Source organism: Henckelia pumila, chromosome 1 (genome assembly GCF_033568475.1).
Source record: "Henckelia pumila isolate YLH828 chromosome 1, ASM3356847v2, whole genome shotgun sequence".
NCBI lineage: Eukaryota > Viridiplantae > Streptophyta > Magnoliopsida > Lamiales > Gesneriaceae > Henckelia > Henckelia pumila.
The window spans coordinates 6285934-6308426 of record NC_133120.1 but is presented as its reverse complement, the minus strand read 5'-3'; the positions used below and the strand labels follow the sequence as shown (position 1 = coordinate 6308426).

The following is a 22493-nucleotide window of genomic DNA, read 5'->3' as shown; positions in this document are numbered from 1 at the left end:
CTCTAACCCTTCGCATGTGCTGGATTTCGAGCCCTTGCAGTTGCCACCTGATCTAGTTTATGAGGAGAGGCCAGTACGGATCTTGGCTAGGGAGGAGCGGAGACTTAGGACGCGAGTCATACCGATGGTCAAAGTCCAGTGGCAGAATCACTCGGAGAAGGAAGCTACTTGGGAGACCGAGGCAGACATGAGGACTCTCTACCCGGAGTTGTTCGGGTAAGTACTTTAATTTCGAGGACGAAATCCAATTTAAGGGGGGGAGAATTGTAACACCCGGTATTTTAATACGTAAATTCGCATGCATAATTAGGAAATTTATTTATTTAAAATTTTAGATTTATGGGTTAAATTATGATGTGAATTATTTGTGCATGTTTTAAGATTTATTTTCAAGCATTTAACTCATAATTTGAGATTTTTATGACTTTTGGTATTTAAATTATTTTATCGTGTAGACGGGACCGTGGACGGACGAGATGACAACTTTCTATCCAATTTATTTCATGAGCCTTTTAAGAGCCCAAAAATATTATTTTGAGTTTTATCTCCTCAAAATTTTCAGTATTCAATTTTATATAATTTTAGGAGTCCATTTTTATCCAAATTTAGCCAAAATATTGACTTTTAATTACCTTTAAAATTCCCTAAAATAATTATTTTGAGATTTTTAAGTTAGTTATCAGATTTTACCTATTATTTAGAGCTTTTAAGTTATATATATTGTATATTTAAAACCCTTATTAATATTTTAATTACCCTATATTCTAATGAAATCAAAAACAAATTTTCTACCCTACATTAAAACCTTCAGCCGCCTCCAACATCTTCATCAACCCTCCTTCACGCCTCTTTATCAGAAAAATCAGCCCCATAGCCGATCAAGCTTAATTCTTGAGGATTTTTGGTCATTCGTCGTCCCGGAATCGTCATATACGTCTTCTTCTTTTCATTCTACGATGCAAGGCATGTTTCTTTTCGAATTTTTTCGTCATATCAGTGTTTATGCGTTTGTGTGTGTGATCATCAGATTTATTCAAGAAAATTTTTCAGAAAAATCGAGTTGGCTTTGATTATGTGCTTTATTCATGTTTTGTGGAAGCATGCTCACGTTTTTTTTAGCCATGGGTGCGTCTAGCTGCTGGCCAAGGGTCCCTAGGCTGTGTGAGGGTGGTCTGGACTCGAGTGGCTCGAGTGGTTCGAGCCAAACAAGCCCTGGTAAGGGCTGGTGCAAGGATTGGTCCTTGTGCGCACAGATTAGGGTTCACGGAAAGGGCTTGGGTTGGCTAGGGACTGGGCTGCATGGCTCGGGTTCAGGGACTAATTTAGGACCGCCCAGACGTGGGCTACGTCTGGGCGGCGGAGCTCCGGCCAGGGGCGGCCGGAGCAGGGCGGCAGCAGCCCTAGAAGGGCTGCTGCTCGCGGCCGTGAAGAAACAAGGGAGGGGCGACGGGTTGTAGGGTTTTGGGGTGGTCCGGGTCGGGTTGTTGTGTCCGGGTCGGGTCTGGAAAGTCATGGGTTATGTTAGTTGGGTCCGGGTCCGGGTTAAGTTAGTTGGGCTCGGGTATTTTTATTTTTAAGTTAATTAATAAGTTTAAGTGTTTAATTGGGATAATTAGTTTAATTAAATTAATAGGCTATATTTAATTTTCTTAGTGGGCTTAAATAATTAATTCAAGTTAGTCCACTAATTTTTATGGGCTTTAGAGTCCATGGAAATTATTGGGTCAGTTTTTGGGCTTTTGGGCCCATTGAGCCGGAATAGAGTGTTATTGGGCCAGGATTATTTTAATGGGCTTTAATTAATTATTTGGGCTTAGAATAATTATTATTGGGCATAAGTATGTTATTGGGCCAGTCTCAGTGTTAATGGGCCAGCAGTTCAGTACAACCCATGAGAAATTGCATGTGCCCTGAATATATATTTAATTACTTTTATGCATGGAAGTTATTTTTAATATTTATATGTTAGTATGAAATTAAATTAAATATATATAAAGGACACACATTTTATTTAAGTACATGCATTCATGAAATAATTTTTATGCGTGATTTAATGTTTAAGGTTGAGCAAAAGAAAATAATTTTTATGTTGGAAGTTGAAGTAGTATGAAAATTTAAGGGGGATTCATCCCCATATGTGAACTATTGAAGGGCAGTTTACTGCCAATTTAAGAGGTGATTCGTCACCGCCACGTACGTTGGTTTACCACACTGATCAGTATTTAATGTATGTATGGTTACACTATGGATACGACCTTTCGATGTTAGAAAATATTTTGCTCAACAATGTTTACGTATTATTATGATATTCAAGTTTAATTTAAGTTTATGTTATATTCATGATATTTTTAAGCATGCTCATTCATGTATATGTTATGTATTAGTATTAAAGTGATTTAAATTATTTTAAACCCTTGTTATGTTAGCATGTTGGGCCTCTAGGCTCACTACACTGATATGGTGCAAGTGAGTACGTAGAGGAGGATGTAGTACCCACCGGCGGCGAGGACCTATGAGCGGACATGCAGTAACCCCGTGACCGTTGTCTGAGTCTACGTCATGTTTTGAATATTTTTATCGTGTTATAAATTTTTATTTATTTTCAGTGGTGGATATTATTACTCATCTTATTTAAATATTTTCAGTGCATGAAAATTTTATTTATTTTGCTTATGTCAGTATTTTATTAAATGTTAGACTCAGATATTTAATTTATTAAAGGTTGCATTTTTATTTAAGTTATTTATTTTTAAATCTATTTATTCTGTGCATATATGTGTGGTCATGTATGTACATATTTTTACTTAGTAATTATATATAAAAAAAAAATTTCGCATATTTATTTATATTTAGAGAGTTAGGGTCGTTTCATATGGTTATATTAAAGTTATGTTTATTGCATGGGAGTTTAAGTTAATGTTTCCTTTTAAAGTTAGAAAATCTTTTTCTGCATGCTCTTGTTGAGTATTTCGACTCACTATACTTGAATGGTGCAGGTAATGATGATGTGGATGCTCTTATTGATGATTATGTGGGCGGACATGAAGAAGAGGAAGGGGTCGGTCCAACGGGAAATGCATGAGTGTGAATGCTTTAGATTGGAGGATGTTTTAAATATTGTTATTGGTTGAGAGGCAAACAAGTTTTAAATTTTTAAGTTGATGGCCATGCTTGGCAAATAATTTTAGATGTTTTTTTTTTATTTGGTGCACATTTTATACGTTCTTTTAATAAAGAATATGATGCTTCCGCAAAGTTTTTATTTTTACCAAATCTTTATGTAAGTATGTTTGAGTAACGTTTCGGTTGAGAAATTGGGACGTTACAGCTTGGTATCAGAGCAGTTCGCTCTGGGTTTGTTTGCACGCATGCATTCTTGCCACGACCCTATGCTTCGTCTTCATGTCTGTAAGTTTTATGTTTTGGATTGTTTAAGATGCATGATAGCTATTGCGAATAATATTTATGCATGTTAATTAGGATGTTATGTTTAAATAACGTAATTAAGCATGTGGACTGTATGGACAGCAGGATTATGGCTAACCGTAGGAATCCGAACAATGAGGACAATCAGAGTAACCAGTTTTTGGCTGGGTTGGCGACTCTGTTACAAGAGCAGAGTAGAGCCCAAGGGGAACAGATTCAACAGTTAATCCAAGCACAAGCGGGAGGACGGAACAACAATCAGCCACTACTAACTAATCCGATCTTTAAACAGTTTAAGGATCTAGGGCCGCATGAGTTCAGAGGAGGGGCTGATCCCCTTGTAGCCGAGGAATGGGTACAGTCAGTGGAGACCATTTTTGACTACATGCAGCTCACTGATGCAGACTGTGTGAGGTGGGCCATCTTTATGTTTCGCGATGATGCGCGAATTTGGTGGCAGGGAGCCCGTTCTGCTGTGGATATGACTACGTTGACTTGGAATGGATTCAAAGATGTGTTCTATGGGAAATATTTCACTATCAGTACCAGGACTAGACTTGCTAGAGAATTCCTGGAGCTCCGCCAAGGGAGTATGTCCATTGCTGAGTATGTGAAGAAGTTTGAAAGGGGGAGGTATTTTGTGCCCATGATTTCGGGTAATACTGCGGAGGAGTTGAAGCATTTCACGGAGGGACTGAATGCCACTATTCGTCGTGATGTCAGATTGAGTGGGGCACAAACGTACCGAGTAGCAGTCGATGAGGCTATGTTATTAGAGAAAGATGGGAATGATATTATCAAAGAATCGCAAGCGAAAAGAGCCAGTTACCAAGGGAGAGAACAACAAGGGTCTAGTCAGAAGAGGCCGTACCAAGCCCCAGCTCAGAGGATACCGCAGCAGCAGCAGCGCCAAAACCCCAATCAGGCACGACCTCAGGGACAGAATCAGCCGAACGCCAATGCTCCAAGGCCGGCGAATGCACCTATCTGTCAAAAGTATGGGAAGCCACACTCAGGTAAATGCATGCTTGGGACCAATACTTGCTTTCTTTGCAAGAAGCCAGGGCATTTCGCCAAGGATTGCCCGCAGTCAAAAGATCCTATCAGGGGAAGAGTGTTTGCTATGACTCACGATCAGGTTGACCCAGATTCTGCAATTGTCACAGGTATGATCCGTATCGCTGGTTTACCTGCTTTCGTGTTGATTGATTCAGGAGCTACGCACTCTTTTATATCTGTTAATTTTATGATGAAATTGGGGGTCTTGCCGGATGAATCTATTTCAAAATTTTCTGTGTCGTTACCCTCAGGAGAAGAACTGGAAAGTAGTAGTGTGGTAAGAAATTTCAAAGTTCAGATGCAGAGTCTAGTTTTGTGTGCATATTTTATTGCTTTGAAAATGGTGGATATCGATGCGATTTTTGGGATGGACTGGTTGTCTCGGCATGAGGCTATTATTGACTGCAAACGGAAAACTGTCTCATTAAAAGATCAAAACGGGAAACCGTTTGTGTTCCGCACAACCTCTAAGAAGAGCGCACCAGGTATGATTTCTGCAGGAACAGCCTGGCAATTATTGAGTAATGGGTGTACAGGATTTCTTGCGAGTCTAATTGATGATCTGGAGGTACAGCGACCGAAACTTGTGGAGGTGGAAGTAGTGAAGGACTTTCCAGATGTTTTTCCCAATGATGTTGCGGGATTGGCTCAAGTCAGGGAAGTCGAATTTGGGATAGAATTGTTGCCTGAAACTAAGCCAGCTTCTAAGGCACCGTACAGATTGGCACCGATCGAGATGAAAGAATTGAAGGATCAGTTGCAGGAATTAATGGATAAGGGGTTCATCAGACCGAGTGTATCGCCTTAGGGTGCACCAGTGTTGTTCGTCAAGAAGAAAGATGGGTCAATGAGATTGTGCATTGACTACAGAGAACTGAACCGTGTTACAGTGAAGAACAAATATTCTTTGCCTAGAATAGACGACTTGTTCGACCAATTGCAAGGGGCAGAGATATTCTCAAAAATTGATCTGCAATCAGGTTACCATCAGCTGAAGGTAAAGGATGCAGATGTGCAGAAGACAGCATTCAGGACTCGCTATGGCCACTATGAGTTCTTGGTAATGCCTTTTGGGTTGACCAATGCACCAGCTGTGTTCATGGATTTGATAAACAGGGTGTTTCAACCTTTCTTGGATCAGTTTGTCATAGTCTTCATAGATGACATTTTGATATATTCTCGCAGTAGGGAGGAGCATCGTCAGCACTTGGCTACGGTGTTGCAAATTTTGAAAGAAAAGCAATTGTATGCTAAGAACAGTAAGTGTGAATTCTGGCTGGAGCAGATTTCATGTTTGGGTCATATAGTTTCAGCTAAGGGGATTGAGGTGGATCCGTCGAAGGTGGAAGCGGTTCGTAATTGGGCTGTCCCAAAGAATGCTACAGAAATACGAAGTTTCTTGGGTTTAGCAGGCTACTACAGGAGATTTATTCAAGACTTCTCCAAGAAAGCCCTACCACTGGCTTCCTTAACTCGAAAAGGTGTGAAGTTTGTATGGTCAGAACAATGTGAGAAGAGCTTTACAGAATTGAAGGAAAGACTGATTTCAGGCCAGTGCTAGCAATTCCCGAAGGCACGGGTCGCTTTGTGATTTATACCGATGCTTCAAAGAGTGGATTAGGAGCTGTGTTGATGCAGGATGATAAAGTAATAGCGTATGCATCTCGACAGCTGAAGGTCCATGAGAGGAATTACCCGACTCATGATCTTGAGTTGGCGGCAGTTGTTTTTGCTTTGAAGCTATGGAGACACTACTTGTACGGCGAAAGGTATCAGATTTTCACTGATCACAAAAGCCTAAAATATTTCTTCACTCAGAAGGAGTTGAATATGAGGCAGAGGCGATGGCTGGAATTAGTGAAGGACTACGACTGTGACATTAGCTACCATCCTGGTAAGGCTAATGTTGTAGCAGATGCCTTGAGTCGCAAGTATGCAACATTGAACCAATTGACAGTGCAGCAGGAGTTGATTGCTGAATTTGCACGTATGATTTTGGAGGTATTTGAACCAATGGAGGTATGCACTCTAGCAGCCTTAACAGTAGTACCTAGTTTGCTTGAGAGAATCAGAGTAGGCCAAGCTTCTGATGAACAGTTGACGTTGTGGAGGAACAGAGATGAAGCCAAGGGTGGTACATTGTACACTGTCAAAGATGGAATTGTTCATCACCGAGGTAGAATGTGGGTGCCAGCAGTAGACTCATTGAGAGTGGAAGTGATGACTGAAGCCCATACTGTTCCATATTCCATTCATCCAGGAAGTACGAAAATGTATAAGGATCTGCAATCCTTGTATTGGTGGCCAGGTATGAAGAAGGATATCGTAGAATTTGTGAGTGAATGTTTGACTTGTCAACAGGTAAAAATTGAGCATCAAAGGCCAGCGGGACTCCTAAAACCCCTGTCAATACCCACATGGAAGTGGGAAGATGTCACTATGGATTTCGTAGTAGGATTGTCAGTCTCACCGCGAAGGATGAACTCGATTTGGGTGATAGTTGATAGGTTAACTAAGTCAGCTCATTTTATTCCAGTCAGGAATAACTTCTCGATGAATCAGTATGCAGAGCTGTACATTCGAGAAATTGTCAGATTGCATAGAGTTCCAGTGAGGATAGTATCTGACAGGGATCCTAAGTTCACTTCGAACTTTTGGGGAAGTTTACATAGAGGATTGGGAACAAAACTAGCTTTCAGTACAACTTTCCACCCTCAGACAGATGGTCAGTCAGAACGAGTGATCCAAATACTCAAAGACATGTTGAGAGCTTGTATGATCGAATTTGGAGGGAATTGGGAATCGAAATTACCTTTAGTGGAGTTTACTTACAACAATAGTTATCAAGCAACTATTGGCATGACTCCTTATGAGGCGTTGTATGGAAGAAGATGTAGAACTCCCCTACATTGGGATGAAGTTGGAGAGAGAGCTGTTTTGGGGCCGGATATAGTGACCCAAACAGTAGATGTGATAGCCAAAATCAAAGACAGAATGTTGACAGCTCAAAGTCGACAGAAAAGTTACGCCGACCAGAGACGTAGAGATTTGGAGTTTGAAGTAGGTGACCATGTATTTTTAAAGGTGTCACCATGGAAAGGTGTTATGAGATTTGGAAAAAAGGGTAAATTGAGTCCAAGATATATAGGACCTTTTGAGATCCTAGAAAAAATTGGGGCTCGAGCTTACCGAGTAGCACTACCACCCAACTTGGGGGGTGTCCACAATGTCTTCCATATCTCTATGCTAAGGAAGTATGTGGCAAATCCTTCTCATGTTATCCGCCATGAGCCAGTGAAATGGACGCCAGACTTGTCCTACAAGGAGATGCCTATTCAAATCTTGGACAAACAAGTTCGTAGGTTGAGAAACAGAGAGATTCCAATGGTGAAAGTATTATGGAGCAACCAGTTGGTTGAAGAAGCTACTTGGGAAACAGAACAAGATATGCGAGCACGCTATCCTGAACTGTTTGGTAAGTTGAATTTCGAGGACGAAATTCTTTTAAGGAGGGTAGAGTTGTAAGGTCCAAAAAGTCCACTAGCTTAATCACGGTTAATTGATTTAATTATATGATTTAATGCATGTTATTTAGAATATTTAATTGTTATGTGGAATTATGTGAATTATTGGATGCCTGGAATTATGTGACTGCTATGTTATTTTTTTTTTGTAAAGTTTTCAGATTGGTATTAATTTTGGGTCGTAGGTACGAGTCTAGCCTTGAATCGAGTTAAGAAAAATATGTTAAATTAAGTTTAAAGGGATGCAGTGTATTTTATTGAGTGGGGCAGTAAAATTTTAAAGAATTTTTAAATGTAACTAATGGGCCGTGTTGGAGCCCATTAGTCACAAAAGAAAAGCGTTCAGAAATTTTATTCTGAACTCTCATTTGAACGCTCACTTTTCTTCCTCAAAATCCCTCTCAAACGCTGCATCAAGTCTAGGGTTCTTCAGATGCTCGAGGCTAGATCGTCCTGCCGCTCAGGTTATTTCAAATCGAATCAATCCAGGCAAGTTTTTACTGTTTTTAAACCCATTCAAGAATATAGTTATTTTCAAGGTAAAACCCTAGGTGTTTGATTGATGATCCATGAATGTTTTATTGAAAAATTCTATGAGTATGTTGCTTGATTGTGATACGTGCAGCATTCCTGAGGTGTTCGGTTCATGTTTATCGAGTTTTGAAAGATTTGAAGGCAATAAATCAGATTTTTGGGTAAAAGTAGTTTTGAAGGTTTTGATTCAAAATCTTTGAAATGTTTGATGCATTGGTATAATTTATTTTAAGTTCATGATATTGTAGAATGATATTTTGATGGAAAAATCGTCCCAAAGCATTGTGGGTTTTGAGAAAATGCAGAAAAGATCAGTTTTCGGAAAAGGTAGACGCGACGGAGCGCCCGCGCTTCTAGGCAGTGCGCCCGCGCCTGCGTCGCGTAAATTTGCGAGCAGGAGGCGCGCCCGCGCTGTTACGCAGCGCGCCCACGCCTACTTTGCGAGCGGACGGCGCGCCCGCGCTGGTTGAGCGCGCGACCGCACCTCAGGCTCGATTTTCCCACCCCATTTTATAAGTTTTTGAGTCCTAAAAATCATGATTTTGATACTTTAATGTTTTTAATTATTTTTAAGAATGTTCATGAAGAATTTTAAAGTTTTCAAGGTCCGAAACGGATGGAATGTCTCGCGTGGATCAGTCAAGTTATGTATTGCATGATTATGTGATTTTCTTATAAAAGTTAATTTCTCATGAAATGTTTTTACGGATTTTAAGCATGTAGCATCACGAGAAACTTTATGAGCATGTACTAGATTTATGAAATGACATGATAAGATGAATGATATGATGCATGGAAAATATTTTGATGATTTATGCGTCTTGTGGTGATTATATGGGGTATGCACTTCGGGATGAGCTCCGGAGCGACTATCCAAACATGGCTCACGGGATGGTTATATGGGGTATGCACTTCGGGTTGAGCTCCGAAGCGGCTATCCAAAGAATGAAAGTTTACGAGCTTAATGTCATATGCTTGTCTGATCAACAGGAAACTATGAATGGCTCGTTATGACGATTACCACACTACTCATACTTCATCTCCCCAAACATTTTTATGATATGGCTATATTAAAGTTATGTTTATTGCATGGGAGTTTAAGTTAATGTTTCCTTTTAAAGTTAGAAAATCTTTTTCTGCATGCTCTTGTTGAGTCTTTCGACTCACTATACTTGAATGGTGCAGGTAATGATGATGTGGATGCTTTTATTGATGATTATGTGGGCGGACATGAAGAAAAGGCAGGGGTCGGTCCAACGGGCAATGCATGAGTGTGAATGCTTTAGATTGGAGGATGTTTTAAATATTGTTATTGGTTGAGAGGCAAACAAGTTTTAAATTTTTAAGTTGATGGCCATGCTTGGAAAATAATTTTAGATGTTTTTTTTTATTTGGTGCACATTTTATACGCTCTTTTAATAAAGAATATGATGCTTCCGCAAAGTTTTTATTTTTACCAAATCTTTATGTAAGTATGTTTGAGTAACGTTTCGGTTGAGAAATTGGGATGTTACATTACTCCTTGTGGGATCGACACTCTCTCTATCACTATATTAAAACTTGACACTCGTACGCTTGCGAGTATTTTTCACAACAAGCACATGTTCTCATATAAAATGATGTCGCACATCAATGTGTTATAGTACCCCGTACCCGAAATCAGTAATTAAGGGATTAATCATAATTACTTGAATAGAGTTCGGAAGCTCCGAAGGTAGGTTCGGAAGTTCCGAACAGGATCGGAAGCTCCGATGCAGGATCGGAAGCTCCGATCATATTACGTCAGGCATGACGATTGGCTAGATCGGAAGCTCCGATCAGGATCGGAAGCTCCGATCATCCCTATCCGGAGTCAACAACTGATATTTTGACACGTGGCAGATCAGGATCTTCGAAAGCTCCGATGGCAGGATCGGACGTTCCGATCGAGGATCGAAAGTTCTGATCGTTGTCTATAAATAGAGGGCAGAGGCTTCATTTCCAATTGCCAATTCCGAGTGTTTCCCTCTCCTTTCTAGTCTATTCGAGCTGTTCTAGCCTTCCTAGGCTTGACCCGGCGGTCGGCGAGACGTTCGGTAGTCGTAGCGGAGTTGTGCCCAAGTTCTGGAGGCATCGACATCAAAGGGCTAACGACGGACGAAGGTATAGCTTTTTCTTCCTATAAATATTTAGGAGTATGCAATAGCTTAGTTAAGGCTTTTAGAGCGCTTTAATGATAGTAGTATCATTTGGTAGTGTAGAGCAGACTATAGGCGTGAACCTAGAGTTGGTAGAGCTTGCACTGTTTTGAGGTACGGAAGTACTGTTCGAGATATCCTGACTGAATATGCATGTATTATGTGACTGCATGGTTTATATGTCATTGATTTATGCTGCATTCATTTGCATCTTGCTGTATCTCTTTCGAGATGTCTGTTAGTAGGGTTGTACCCTATCCTATTAGTGGATGGACTTCCATCAATTTGGGTCCGGCGTATCCACGGTTATCTCGGTATGGGAGCCACTTCCTGAAGCGACGGCACAGCGTGCTACATACCAGTGCCCGGTCTGTCTCTGTTATCTGATCCTTGACCTCGAGTTTATAGGGAGTTCACTTTGCATGCATGTATACTCATACTCTCGTACTGAGCGTTTTATGCTCACGTCTCGTACTCTGTGTTTCTGGACACCCTATTCCATGGGGCAGGTTTGCGATTGGACGAGGAGGGTGGATCCAGGAGGGGCTAGTCAGTGGTTGACCAGCTGGAGCTTCGTCTAGGTTTTATTACTGTTTTTTGGGTTGATACAGCTATTCGATTTGGTTGTATATTATTTGGATAAATTACAGATTCCTTTACTTGGGATTGTATATTGTTTATGGTTTTCGCAGTTTTATTCTGATATCTGTTTAATTAAGTTAATTGCATGTCTAAGTTCTTTTTAGTAGGTGATCCGGGTAAGGGTCACTACATTTATGGTATCAGAGCATGCAAAAGAATTCTTGGGATTTAGTCTCATCATGAGGTATTTTTGTAGATGGCAAATCGTGATGACCAGAGTTCTCATGGCAGTATTGGTGGGCGTTGGGGTGATGCCGAGCGGGAGCCTCGTCGAGAACGGCGTCATCGTCATCATTACGACGAGCGTTTCACTGTGCGTCGATTCTTAGCTATGGGTCCTAAGCGCTTAGTTGGAGGTGAGTCTCCGGAGGAGCAGAAGATGGAGACCCTTGATTACTACTTTTAAGACTTTCCAATGCACCGAGGAGCAGAAGATGGAGACCCTTGATTATCTTCTGGATGGACGTGCACGCAGGTGGTGGAAGTTTACTTCTGCACCTTTTGTTGCGGCGAGAGGAGTGGCCACCTGGGCCGAGTTCCGCATAGCTTTTCAGAAGCTGTATTTTCCTCCTGCACTTCGTCAGTCGAAGGCGGGCGAGCTACTGAGTCTGCGACAGGGAGCCATGTCTATTGATGAGTATCAGCAGAAGTTCTTTGATCTGCTATCCTATTGCCCCGAGATTGCTGACAGCTCTGGGATGAAGTATAATCTGTTCCTTCAGGGCCTGAACCCTGAGATCCATGACCGTGTGGCGGTTGGTGACGACATGTCCTACGAGGGTTTGGTGAGCCGTTGTCACCAGGCGGAGGACAACATTCGATGGAACAGGTCTTTCTCTCAGTCGAGACCTGCTAGTTCTTTGGGTCCCCGTGCCCAATCTTTCAAGAAGTCTGGATCTACTTCTTCTTCCTCTGTCTCTACTGGTGTTGTCCATTTCGGAAAGAAGGAAAAGTGTGATCACTATGGAAAGAACCATCCATCCGACAAGTGTCGTAGAGCTTCTGGAGCTTGTTTCCATTATGGAGAGACTAGTCATATCCCGAGGGATTGTCCACTATCTGGGGGAGGCGGTTCTGGTTCTGGTTCTCTGGCCACCGTTCAGCATAGGTCGCAGGGACAGCCTGCTGGGAGTTCTCATTTGAGGCCACGAGCTTCTGGCCAGGTGTTTGCCTTGAGGCATGATCAGGCAGTGGAGGAGAATGAGAAATTCCTGGCAGGTATATTTCTGCTTTATGGTATACCTGCTCTTGTACTTATTGACACTGGTGCATCTCATTCCTTCATTTCTGTACGTTTTGTTAAGAGACATAAGTTACCATGCATTGCACTAGACGTAGTGATGTCTGTTTCTACTCCGACGGGCCAATCTGCTTTGGCTAAGCGTCTAGTGATGGGTTGCCCTTTAGAGTTCTAAGGGAACATTCTGTTAGCGAATCTCATGGTCCTTGTGATGGACGACTTTGATTGCATTCTGGGAATAGATATGTTGACTACCTATCGAGCTTCAGTGGACTGCTATCAGAGATTAGTACGTTTTCATCCGGAGGGGAATGAGAGCTGGTTCTTCTATGGTGAGGGAGCGCGACCTTCGATGCCTTTGGTATCAGCTTTGAGAGCCTGTCGAGCTCTAGAGTCTGGAGGGGAAGGCTACCTTATCTATGAAGTTGATTTGTCCGCTGAGAGCATTGGGATAAAGAGCATTCCTGTTGTGGATGAATTCTCAGATGTATTTCCTGATGAGATTCTGGGTTTTCCTCCTGCTAGGGAAGTCGAGTTTGGCATAGAGTTGATGTCGGGTACTTCGCCTATTTATAGAGCACCGTATCGTCTGGCTCCGTCAGAGATGCGTGAGTTGAAGAATCAGCTACAGGACCTTTTGGACAAGGGGTACATTCGTCCTAGTGTATCTCCTTGGGGAGCTCCTGTTCTCTTCGTGAAGAAGAAGAATGGGTCGATGCGGTTGTGCATTGACTATCGGCAGCTGAATCGAGTCACTGTGAAGAACAAGTATCTGTTGCCTCGTATTGATGACTTGTTTGATCAGCTGCAGGGCATGTTAGTTTACTCAAAGATTGACTTGAGATCTGGGTATCATCAGTTGAGAGTCCGTGATCAGGACGTAGCCAAGACTGCATTCCGTACTCGCTATGGGCATTACGAGTTCCTAGTGATGCCATTTGGTTTGACTAATGCGCCGGCTATATTCATGGATCTGATGAACCGTGTCTTCAGGGAGTATTTGGACAAGTTTGTCGTGGTCTTCATTAACGACATCTTGGCGTATTTGCGTAATACGGAAGAGCATGTTTCTCACTTGCGGTTGGTACTGCAGACTCTTCGAGACGAGCAGTTGTATGCCAAGCTGAGCAAGTGTGAGTTTTGGATGGATAGAGTGGTCTTTCATGGCCATATCATATCCAGGGAAGGGATTTCTGTTGATCCAAGCAAGATTGAAGCGGTACTTAATTGGTCGCGTCCGACGACAGTTGCTGAGATCCGTAGTTTTCTGGGTCTGGCAGGGTATTATCGTCGCTTCATTCTGAACTTCTCTCAACTAGCTCGACCGTTGAAGCAGCTTACCCGCAAGGGTGTGGATTTCGAGTGGTCCTCCGAGTGTGAGGAGAATTTCTGTGAGCTTCGACGGCGGTTGACTTCTGCGCCGGTGTTGGCATTACCGTCAGGATCTGGAGGGTATGTGGTTTACACGGATGCTTCTCTTCAGGGGTTAGGTTGTGTCCTGACTCATAATGGGCATGTGATCGCATACGCTTCTAGATAGCTGAAGCTTCATGAGGACAACTATCCAGTCCATGATTTGGAGTTAGCAGCCATTGTGTTCGCTTTGAAGATCTGGCGTCATTATCTGTATGGCGAGAAATTTGAGATCTTCACCGACCATAAGAGTCTCAAATATTTGTTCACTCAGGCGGAGTAGAACATGAGGAAGAGACGGTGGATGGACTTGCTTAAGGACTATGATTGCGAAATTAAGTACCATCCGGGAGCTGCTAATCTCACCGCTGATGCTTTGAGTTGCAAGGTGCGACTATCCGCACTTCAGACTTGTTCGATGTCTAGTGCGATCAGTGACTGTTGTACTTCAGGTTATACCTTCAAGCATAAGAAAGGTATGCAGAGTATCCAGATGTTTGCGATATTATCTGAGCCAGCTTTGTATTCGCGGATCCGAGATGCTCAGATGTCTGATTCTAAGACCCAGCGTTTAGCTCGTCTAGCTAACGAGGGTAGCTCGTCTGGATTTCATTATCAGTCAGATGGCTTTCTGTGTTTTTCTGGTAGGCTTGTGATTCCGCAGGATGAAGAGTTTTGAGAGGAGATTTTGTCTCAGGCACATCGCACTAAGTTGAGTATTCATCCTGGGAGCAACAAGATGTACAAGGATCTACGTACTCGTTTCTGGGGAAGGGAATGAAACGCAATGTTTATCAGTTTGTTTCGAGATGTTTGGTGTGTCAATAGATCAAGGCAGAGCACCGATGACCTGGAGGTTTGCTTCACAGTCTGCCTATTCCTGAATGGAAATGGGAGTTTATCACAATGGACTTTGCGAACCATTTGCCGGTATCCCCGAGGAACTGTGATGCTATCTGGGTTGTGGTGGATTGACTCACCAAGTCAGCGCATTTCATTGCCTATAGCCGGGAGTACAATGTGGATTGCATGGCTCGGTTGTACATTCAGGAGATCGTTTGACTTCATGGAGTGCCTGTGAGCATTGTCAGCGATCGGGACCCCAGGTTCACTTCTAGATTCTGGGGGAGTGTTCAGCGTGCGATGGGTACTACTCTCAGTTTGAGTACTGCCTATCATCCGGAGACTGATGGTCGGTCAGAGCGCACTATCCGTACTTTGGAGGATATGCTTAGAGCGTGCGTCATGGATTTTGGTTCAGCCTGGCAGGATCATTTGTCGTTGATCGAGTTCGCGTACAACAACAGCTATCACACTAGTATTGGGATGGAACCTTTTGAGGCGTTGTACGGTCGACGTTTTCGTACTCCACTCTTCTGGGAAGAAGTGGGGGAGAGACAGGCTGAGGGACCGAAGTTTATCCAGCAGACGATAGACATTGTTGATCAGATCAAGAAACGGATTAAGACTGCACAGGATCGTCAGGCCAGCTATGCTAATATCAAGCGTAGGCCTTTGCAGTTCGATGTCGGGGAGAAAGTGTTTCTGAGAGTGTCACCTTTCCGCAAGATTCTCATATTTGGACTTAAGGGCAAGTTGTCTCCCAGGTTTATCGGTCCGTTTGAGATCTTGGAGAGCATTGGCGATTTGGCTAATCGACTAGCTTTGCCACCGCATCTATCCAGTATTCACGACGTGTTCCACGTATCTCTGTTGCGACCGTATGTGGCGGATGAATCTCATATCCTGCAGCGGTCTGAGGTTCAGGTGCACAAGGATTTGACCTATGTTGAGAAACCTATTCGTATCCTAGATTATAAGGATAAGGTTTTACGGAACAAAGTCATTCCTTTGGTTTTAGTTCAGTGGCAGCGCCGAGGCACTGAGAAAGCTACTTGGGAGCTTGAGGACAGGATGCGTGAAGACCATCCTGAGTTGTTTTGATTTCATTCTTAAGTTGTATTCAGTTGCAAACTTTGTAAAGGTTTGATTTGAATAAAGAATGTTTCTGTACCTTGTATTGCATTCAGTACTTAAGATCTATTTTCGAGGACGAAATATCTTAAGTGGGGGAGAATGTAGTACCCCGTACCCGAAATCAGTAATTAAAGGATTAATCATAATTACTTGAATAAAGTTCGGAAGCTCCGAAGGTAGGTTCGGAAGTTCCGAACAGGATCGGAAGCTCCGATGTAGGATCGGAAGCTCCGATGCAGGATCGGAAGCTCCGATCATATTACGTCAGGCATGATGATTGGCTAGATCGGAAGCTCCGATCAGGATCGGAAGCTCCGATCACCCCTATCTGGATTCAACAAGTGATATTTTGACACGTGACAGATCAGGATCTTCGGAAGCTCCGATGGCAGGATCGGACGTTCCGATCAAGGTTCGGACGTTCCGATCGAGGATCGGAAGTTCCGATCGTTGTCTATAAATAGAGGGCCGAGGCTTCATTTCCAATTGCCAATTCCGAGTGTTTCCCTCTCCTTTCTAGTCTATTCGAGCTGTTCTAGCCTTCCTAGGCTTGACCCAGCGGTCGGCGAGACGTTCGGTAGTCGTAGCGGAGTTGTGCCCAAGTTCTGGAGGCATCGACATCAAAGGGCTAACGACGGACGAAGGTATAGCTTTTGCTTCCTATAAATATTTAGGAGTATGCAATAGCTTAGTTAAGTCTTTTAGAGCGCTTTAATGATAGTAGTATCATTTGGTAGTGTAGAGCAGACTATAGGCGTGGACCTAGAGTTGGTAGAGCTTGCACTGTTTTGAGGTACGGAAGTACTGTTCGAGATATCCTGACTGATTATGCATGTATTATGTGACTGCATGGTTTATATGTCATTGATTTATGCTGCATTCATTTGCATCTTTCTGTATCTCTTTCGAGATGTCTGTTAGTAGGGTTGTACCCTATCCTGTTAGTGGATGGACTTCCATTGATTTGGGTTCGGCGTATCCACGGTTATCTCGGTATGGGAGCCACCTCCTGAAGCGACGGAACAACGTGCTACATACCAGTTCCCGGTCTGTCTCTGTTATCTGATCCTTGACCTCGAGTTTATAGGGAGTTCACTTTGCATGCATGTATACTCATACTCTCGTACTGAGCGTTTTATGCTCACGTCTCGTACTCTGTGTTTCTGGACACCCTATTCCATGGGGCAGGTTTGCGATTGGACGAGGAGGGTGGATCCAGGAGGGGCTAGTCAGTGGTTGACCAGCTGGAGCTTCGTCTAGGTTTTATTACTGTTGTTTGGGTTGATACAGCTATTCGATTTGGTTGTATATTATTTGGATAAATTACAGATTCCTTTACTTGGGATTGTATATTGTTTATGGTTTCCGCAGTTTTATTCTGATATCTGTTTAATTATGTTAATTGCATGCCTAAGTTCTGTTTAGTAGGTGATCCGGGTAAGGGTCACTACATGTGCTTTGTCCTTGAATGCATTACTGGATTCTGAGTGATTGCAATGGCACTAGTGTTGTCGCAAAATATAGGAGCTTCACTTGACTTTATTCCATAGTCTCGAAGCTGTTGTTGTATCCAAAGTATTTGAGCACAAGAACTGCCAGCTGCTAGGTATTCTGCTTCAGCGGTAGAGGTGGCCATTGATGTTTGCTTCTTACTAAACCATGAAATAAGTCTGTCTCCCAGAAATTGACAAGATCCACTAGTACTTTTTCTGTCAATTTTGCAACCTGCATAATCTGCATCTGAATAGCCAACAAGATTAAATTCTGAGTCTTTGGAGTACCAAAGACCCACATTCGTAGTACCCTTAAGGCATTTAATAATCCTTTTGGCAGCAATATAATGAGATTGTTTAGGTGCTGCTTGAAATCTTGCACATAGGCATACGACGAACATAATATCAGGCGTACTACCAGTGAGATAAAGTAATGAACCTATGAGACCTCGATACATTGTTACCTCAACTGGTTCTCCTGCCTCGTCCTTATCAAGCTTGATGGAAGCACTCATAGGAGTGGAGATGGCAGAGCAATTCTCCATACCAAACTTTTTGATAAGTTCTTTGGTATACTTAGCCTGATTTATGAAGATGACATTGTCCAGCTGCTTTACTTGTAATCCGAGAAAGAAATTTAATTCTCCCATCATGCTCATCTCAAATTGTTCCTGCATCAACTTAGAGAATTTATCGCATAAACGAGGATTAGTTGATCCAAATATGATATCATCTACATAGATTTGAACAAGTAAGATATGATCTTCTTTGACAAATTTAAAGAGATCGAGTCTTATCTATTGTTCCTATGACAAAGTTGTAATCTAATAGAAACTGTGATAATGTGTCATACTAAGCTCGTGGTGCTTGTTTTAAACCATAAAGATCTTTGTCATGTTTAAAAACATGATTAGGAGTTAAGGAACTGATGAAACCTGGTGGTTGCTCAATTTACACTTCTTCCTGAAGTAGCCCATTAAGGAAAGCTGACTTAACATCCATTTGATAGACTTTAAAGTTTTTGTAAGCAGCAAAGACAAGAAATATCCTGATGGCTTCAAGCCTTGCTACTGGAGCGAATGATTCGTCAAAGTCAATACCCTCCTCTTGTCTAAAGCCTTGAGCAACCAGTCTGGCTTTATTTCTAATCACTGTTCCATCCTCATTTAATTTTTTACGAAACACCCATATGGTGCCTATGATATTTTGATTTTTCAGTTGAGGAACTAGATTCCAAACTTTGTTTCTCGTGAATTGATTTACCTCCTCTTGCATTGCTTCAATCCAGCTAGCATCTTGTAATGCTTCATCTATGTGTTTAGGCTCTAGCTGTGAAATAAATGCTGCATGAAATAGTTCATTAATCATTTGATTACGTGTACGAAGAGGGGCAATAGGGTTACCGATGACCAGCTCGGGTGGATGATTTTTACTCCACCAAAGATTTGGTCCAAGGGGATTGGTGCCTGTTGGGGTGTCATCCTCATTCCTGACTGTGTTATCAGGTTCAATTACTGCTTCTCCGATTCTCCGTTTGTCATGATCTTGATCTATTCTTCCTTCATTGGGTTGAACAATCTCTTCTACTGGTTCATCTCTTGTGACAGGAGGTTCATCACTGTCACTTTCATCATCTAGAACAGTTGATTCCAGCCTATTTGCTAGATCTTTGATATCGGTTAGGGGCTTATCTGCACATATAGTAGTTTTATAAAAAAATAACATGAATGGATTTGTGGGGACCTCAAATTGCTAATCTCGTCTTAGGGCAATTAATGATTAATAAAATAATTAACCAAGTAATGAAGGAAGCTTAAAACCAAGAGCTAAAATTTTTTTTTTTAAAAATTACCAGCGCCTTACCCGATCGAGCGAGCTAAAAAATAATAGCTCTCGGGTCCAAAATATATTTGGCCTCGCTCGATCGGATGAACACGTCCGATCGAGCGAGCCCAAATGCTCAATTCTCTGTTTCAACATTTAAAGGTCATGCTCGATCGGGTGAACTCGTCCGATCGAGAGGGTTTCAATTCCAGAAAATCTGCAAAACATAATTTTTGTTGTCAAAACATGGTTCATGTCTGAATTTCTAAAACCAACATGTATATAAAATCTTTGTCAAGCAATAAAATAATATACATGCTATCTAACATCATGTTATCATCTTACAAACATAATATGAAAGCTAACAAGTACTTAACAACAACATACAAAGTTCTTGTATCATTTCTAACATTTTTAACCATCTCAAAGTACAAGTCGTTCTGCTAAAACCCGAATCCTCACATGCTAAGACTCTATCTAGAGCTATTCTTGTCGTTTCGAACCAGCTCCTGCCCCACCTATTGTCATGCACACATACAAAACAGAGCAATAGCCGGAGAACTCCGGTGAGAATATGTAGTGACCCAACCCGGATCGACTACCTAATCAGAGTTATAGTAAAAGCGCACGCAATAAAAGCTTAAAGCGTAAAGTGCGAATAATTAAAATACAACAAATCCAATCGGCAGAATACAACCGATGCTACCACAAGTGTAAGTATTGTTATACAATCAAATCGAAGGTTCAGGGTAAATAAATCACTACCCTCTACAACCTCGCACTCCCCAAAGCTCAATCCTGCTGAGAGCCACCTGGACCGTCCAGCCTCAAACCTGCCCCGCCACAAGGTACACAATACCCAAACACAGGGGCGTGAGCCAGAACGCTCAATACGAAGCAATGATATAAATACAAATATGCGCACACAGATGATTTAAAACTCAAGTGAAAATACTTGCTCATGGCGCCGAGAATATACAGTACCGGCTAGAGAGCTACTCCGCGGGGTACTCGTATACTCCATATCAGGGCTGAGCCAACCCCATCCTGACCCGAATCCAAAACCGGATACAAGCCTCATATGAAAACTGTCATATCTGACTCGAGTTCAAAATGAGATCATTGTTCCCTATGGAGACTGTCAATGACTCACATCTCTCCGGATGCAGTCACACGTAAAATCATGTATGTGCTAAGACTGTAAGACATGCTAAAACATGATAAAACATATAGCACATACTCATGCAACATACAAGCAAATATATCATGCCGGATATCTCGGTCAATACTTACGTACCTCTAACACTGCTGAACAACCTAGTTCCACTGGCCTAAACTCTAAGCCTACTAGTCCAGTCTACTGCTACTACAATGCAAATATTCATACATCAACAATTAAGCTCTAAAAGCCTTAATTAAGCTATTGCATACTCCTAAATAATTTAAGGAGACCATAGCTATACCTGCGTCCGTCGTTAGCCCTTTGCTGCCGATAGCCTCAAAACTAGGCCATAGCTCCGCGACGACATCTAGATCACTAAGCCACTTCCGGATTCCTAATAGGATGCTTAGAACTCCCTAGATTTGAGTTAGAAGGATTAGGAATCAGAGAGAAGAGAGGGAAAGGTGCACTTGAAAATGAAATCTCGACCCCCCTATTTATAGACGAATTTTGGAGCCTTCGAACCCGGTTCGGAACGTCCAAACACGATCGAAACCTCCGATCGCACCTTCGGAGCTTCCGATCGCTCAATATTATGTCATCCATGATGTCACCTTGCTGACATAAGCGATGACATGTGCCCTGGTCCAGATCGAAGCTTCCGATCTCGCCGACGGAGCGTCCGTTCTCGATCGGGGCCTCCGATCCTGGTACGGAGCTTCAGATCCAATTCGGATCGTCCGAACTCCTCTTTGGATCGACTGATCCTACTGAACCAATTCAACTAATTCGAGTGCTCTGAATCCATTTCTAAAGTCCGTTATCCCAACAGGAACTTACTTAATTATGTTTTACTTAATCTAAACATGATCACGTGATTAATTACTCATTAATCACTAATTAGAAATGCGGTTTACTACATTCTCCCCCACTTAAGAAATTTCGTCCTCGAAATTTAAGTCTTAGAGGAAAACATAAATAGACAACCAAATGTTCTTTATTACAACTGAACAAGTACAAACTCGATACAAAGAAGTACAAAATAACAAAATAACTCGGGGTGCTCGGCTAACATCCGGCTCTCCAACTCCCAAGTAGCTTCCTCTGTACCTCTGCGCTGCCGCTGTACCATAACCAATGGTATGCGCTTGTTACGAAGTACCTTGTCCTTCCTGTCAAGAATCCGTAGGGGTTTCTCCACATACGATAGATCTCGATCTACCTTTACCTTGGTCGGATGCAAAATATGCGACTCATCCGCCACATACTGCCTCAACAAGGACACGTGGAACACATCGTGGATCTCCGAAAGATCGGGTGGCTAGGCCAGACGATAAGCCACATCCCCAACCTTCTCGAGAATCTCGAAAGGACCAATAAATCTAGGTGTCAGCTTACCCTTGTGACCATCCTCATCACCTTCCGGAAAGGTGACACACGCAAGAAAACATATTCCCCTACCTCAAAATGAAGTGGCCTGCGGTGAGTGTTCGCGTAACTAGCCTGTCGATCCTGGGCTGCCTTAACCCTGCGTCGGATCAACTCTACTGCGTCAATCATCTACTGAATCATCTGAGGACCCTCAACCTGACGCTCGCCAACCTTGTCCCAAAACAAAGGTGTACGACAACGGCGTCCATAAAGAGCCTCAAATGGTGCAATGCCAATGCTGCGATGGTAACTATTGTTGTAGGCGAACTCCACCAAGGGTAAATGATCATGCCACGCTGGACCAAAATTCATCACCGCCGCGCGAAGCATATCCTCTAAAGTGCGAATAGTACGCTCCGACTGTCCGTCCGTCTCTGGATGATAAGCCGTACTCAAGCTCAAGGTAGTACCAAGGGCTCGCTGGAAACTACCCCAAAACCTCGAAGTGAATCTCGGATCTCTATCGCTGACAATGCTCAACGGAATCCCATGCAATCGAACAATCTCCCGCACATACAATTGCGCCATCCTATCAAAGGTGTAATCGCGGTTATAGGGAAGAAAATGCGCTGACTTCGACAACCGATCCAC

At 42.5% G+C, this 22493-nt stretch overlaps 1 protein-coding gene across 1 annotated transcript; it reads left to right on the top strand.

Moving 5' to 3' along the window:
* Positions 1–3535: 3535 nt before the first annotated feature.
* On the top strand, positions 3536–5293 carry LOC140894433 (uncharacterized). The gene has a single exon (XM_073302941.1). It carries the CDS (start codon positions 3536–3538, stop codon positions 5291–5293), a length of 1758 nt encoding a protein of 585 aa, XP_073159042.1.
* Positions 5294–22493: the final 17200 nt, after the last annotated feature.

What these genes read in the sequence shown, in the direction of transcription:
- LOC140894433 (XM_073302941.1), top strand. Translation starts at nt 3,536, where the DNA reads ATGGCTAACCGTAGGAATCCGAACAATGAGGACAATCAGAGTAACCAG.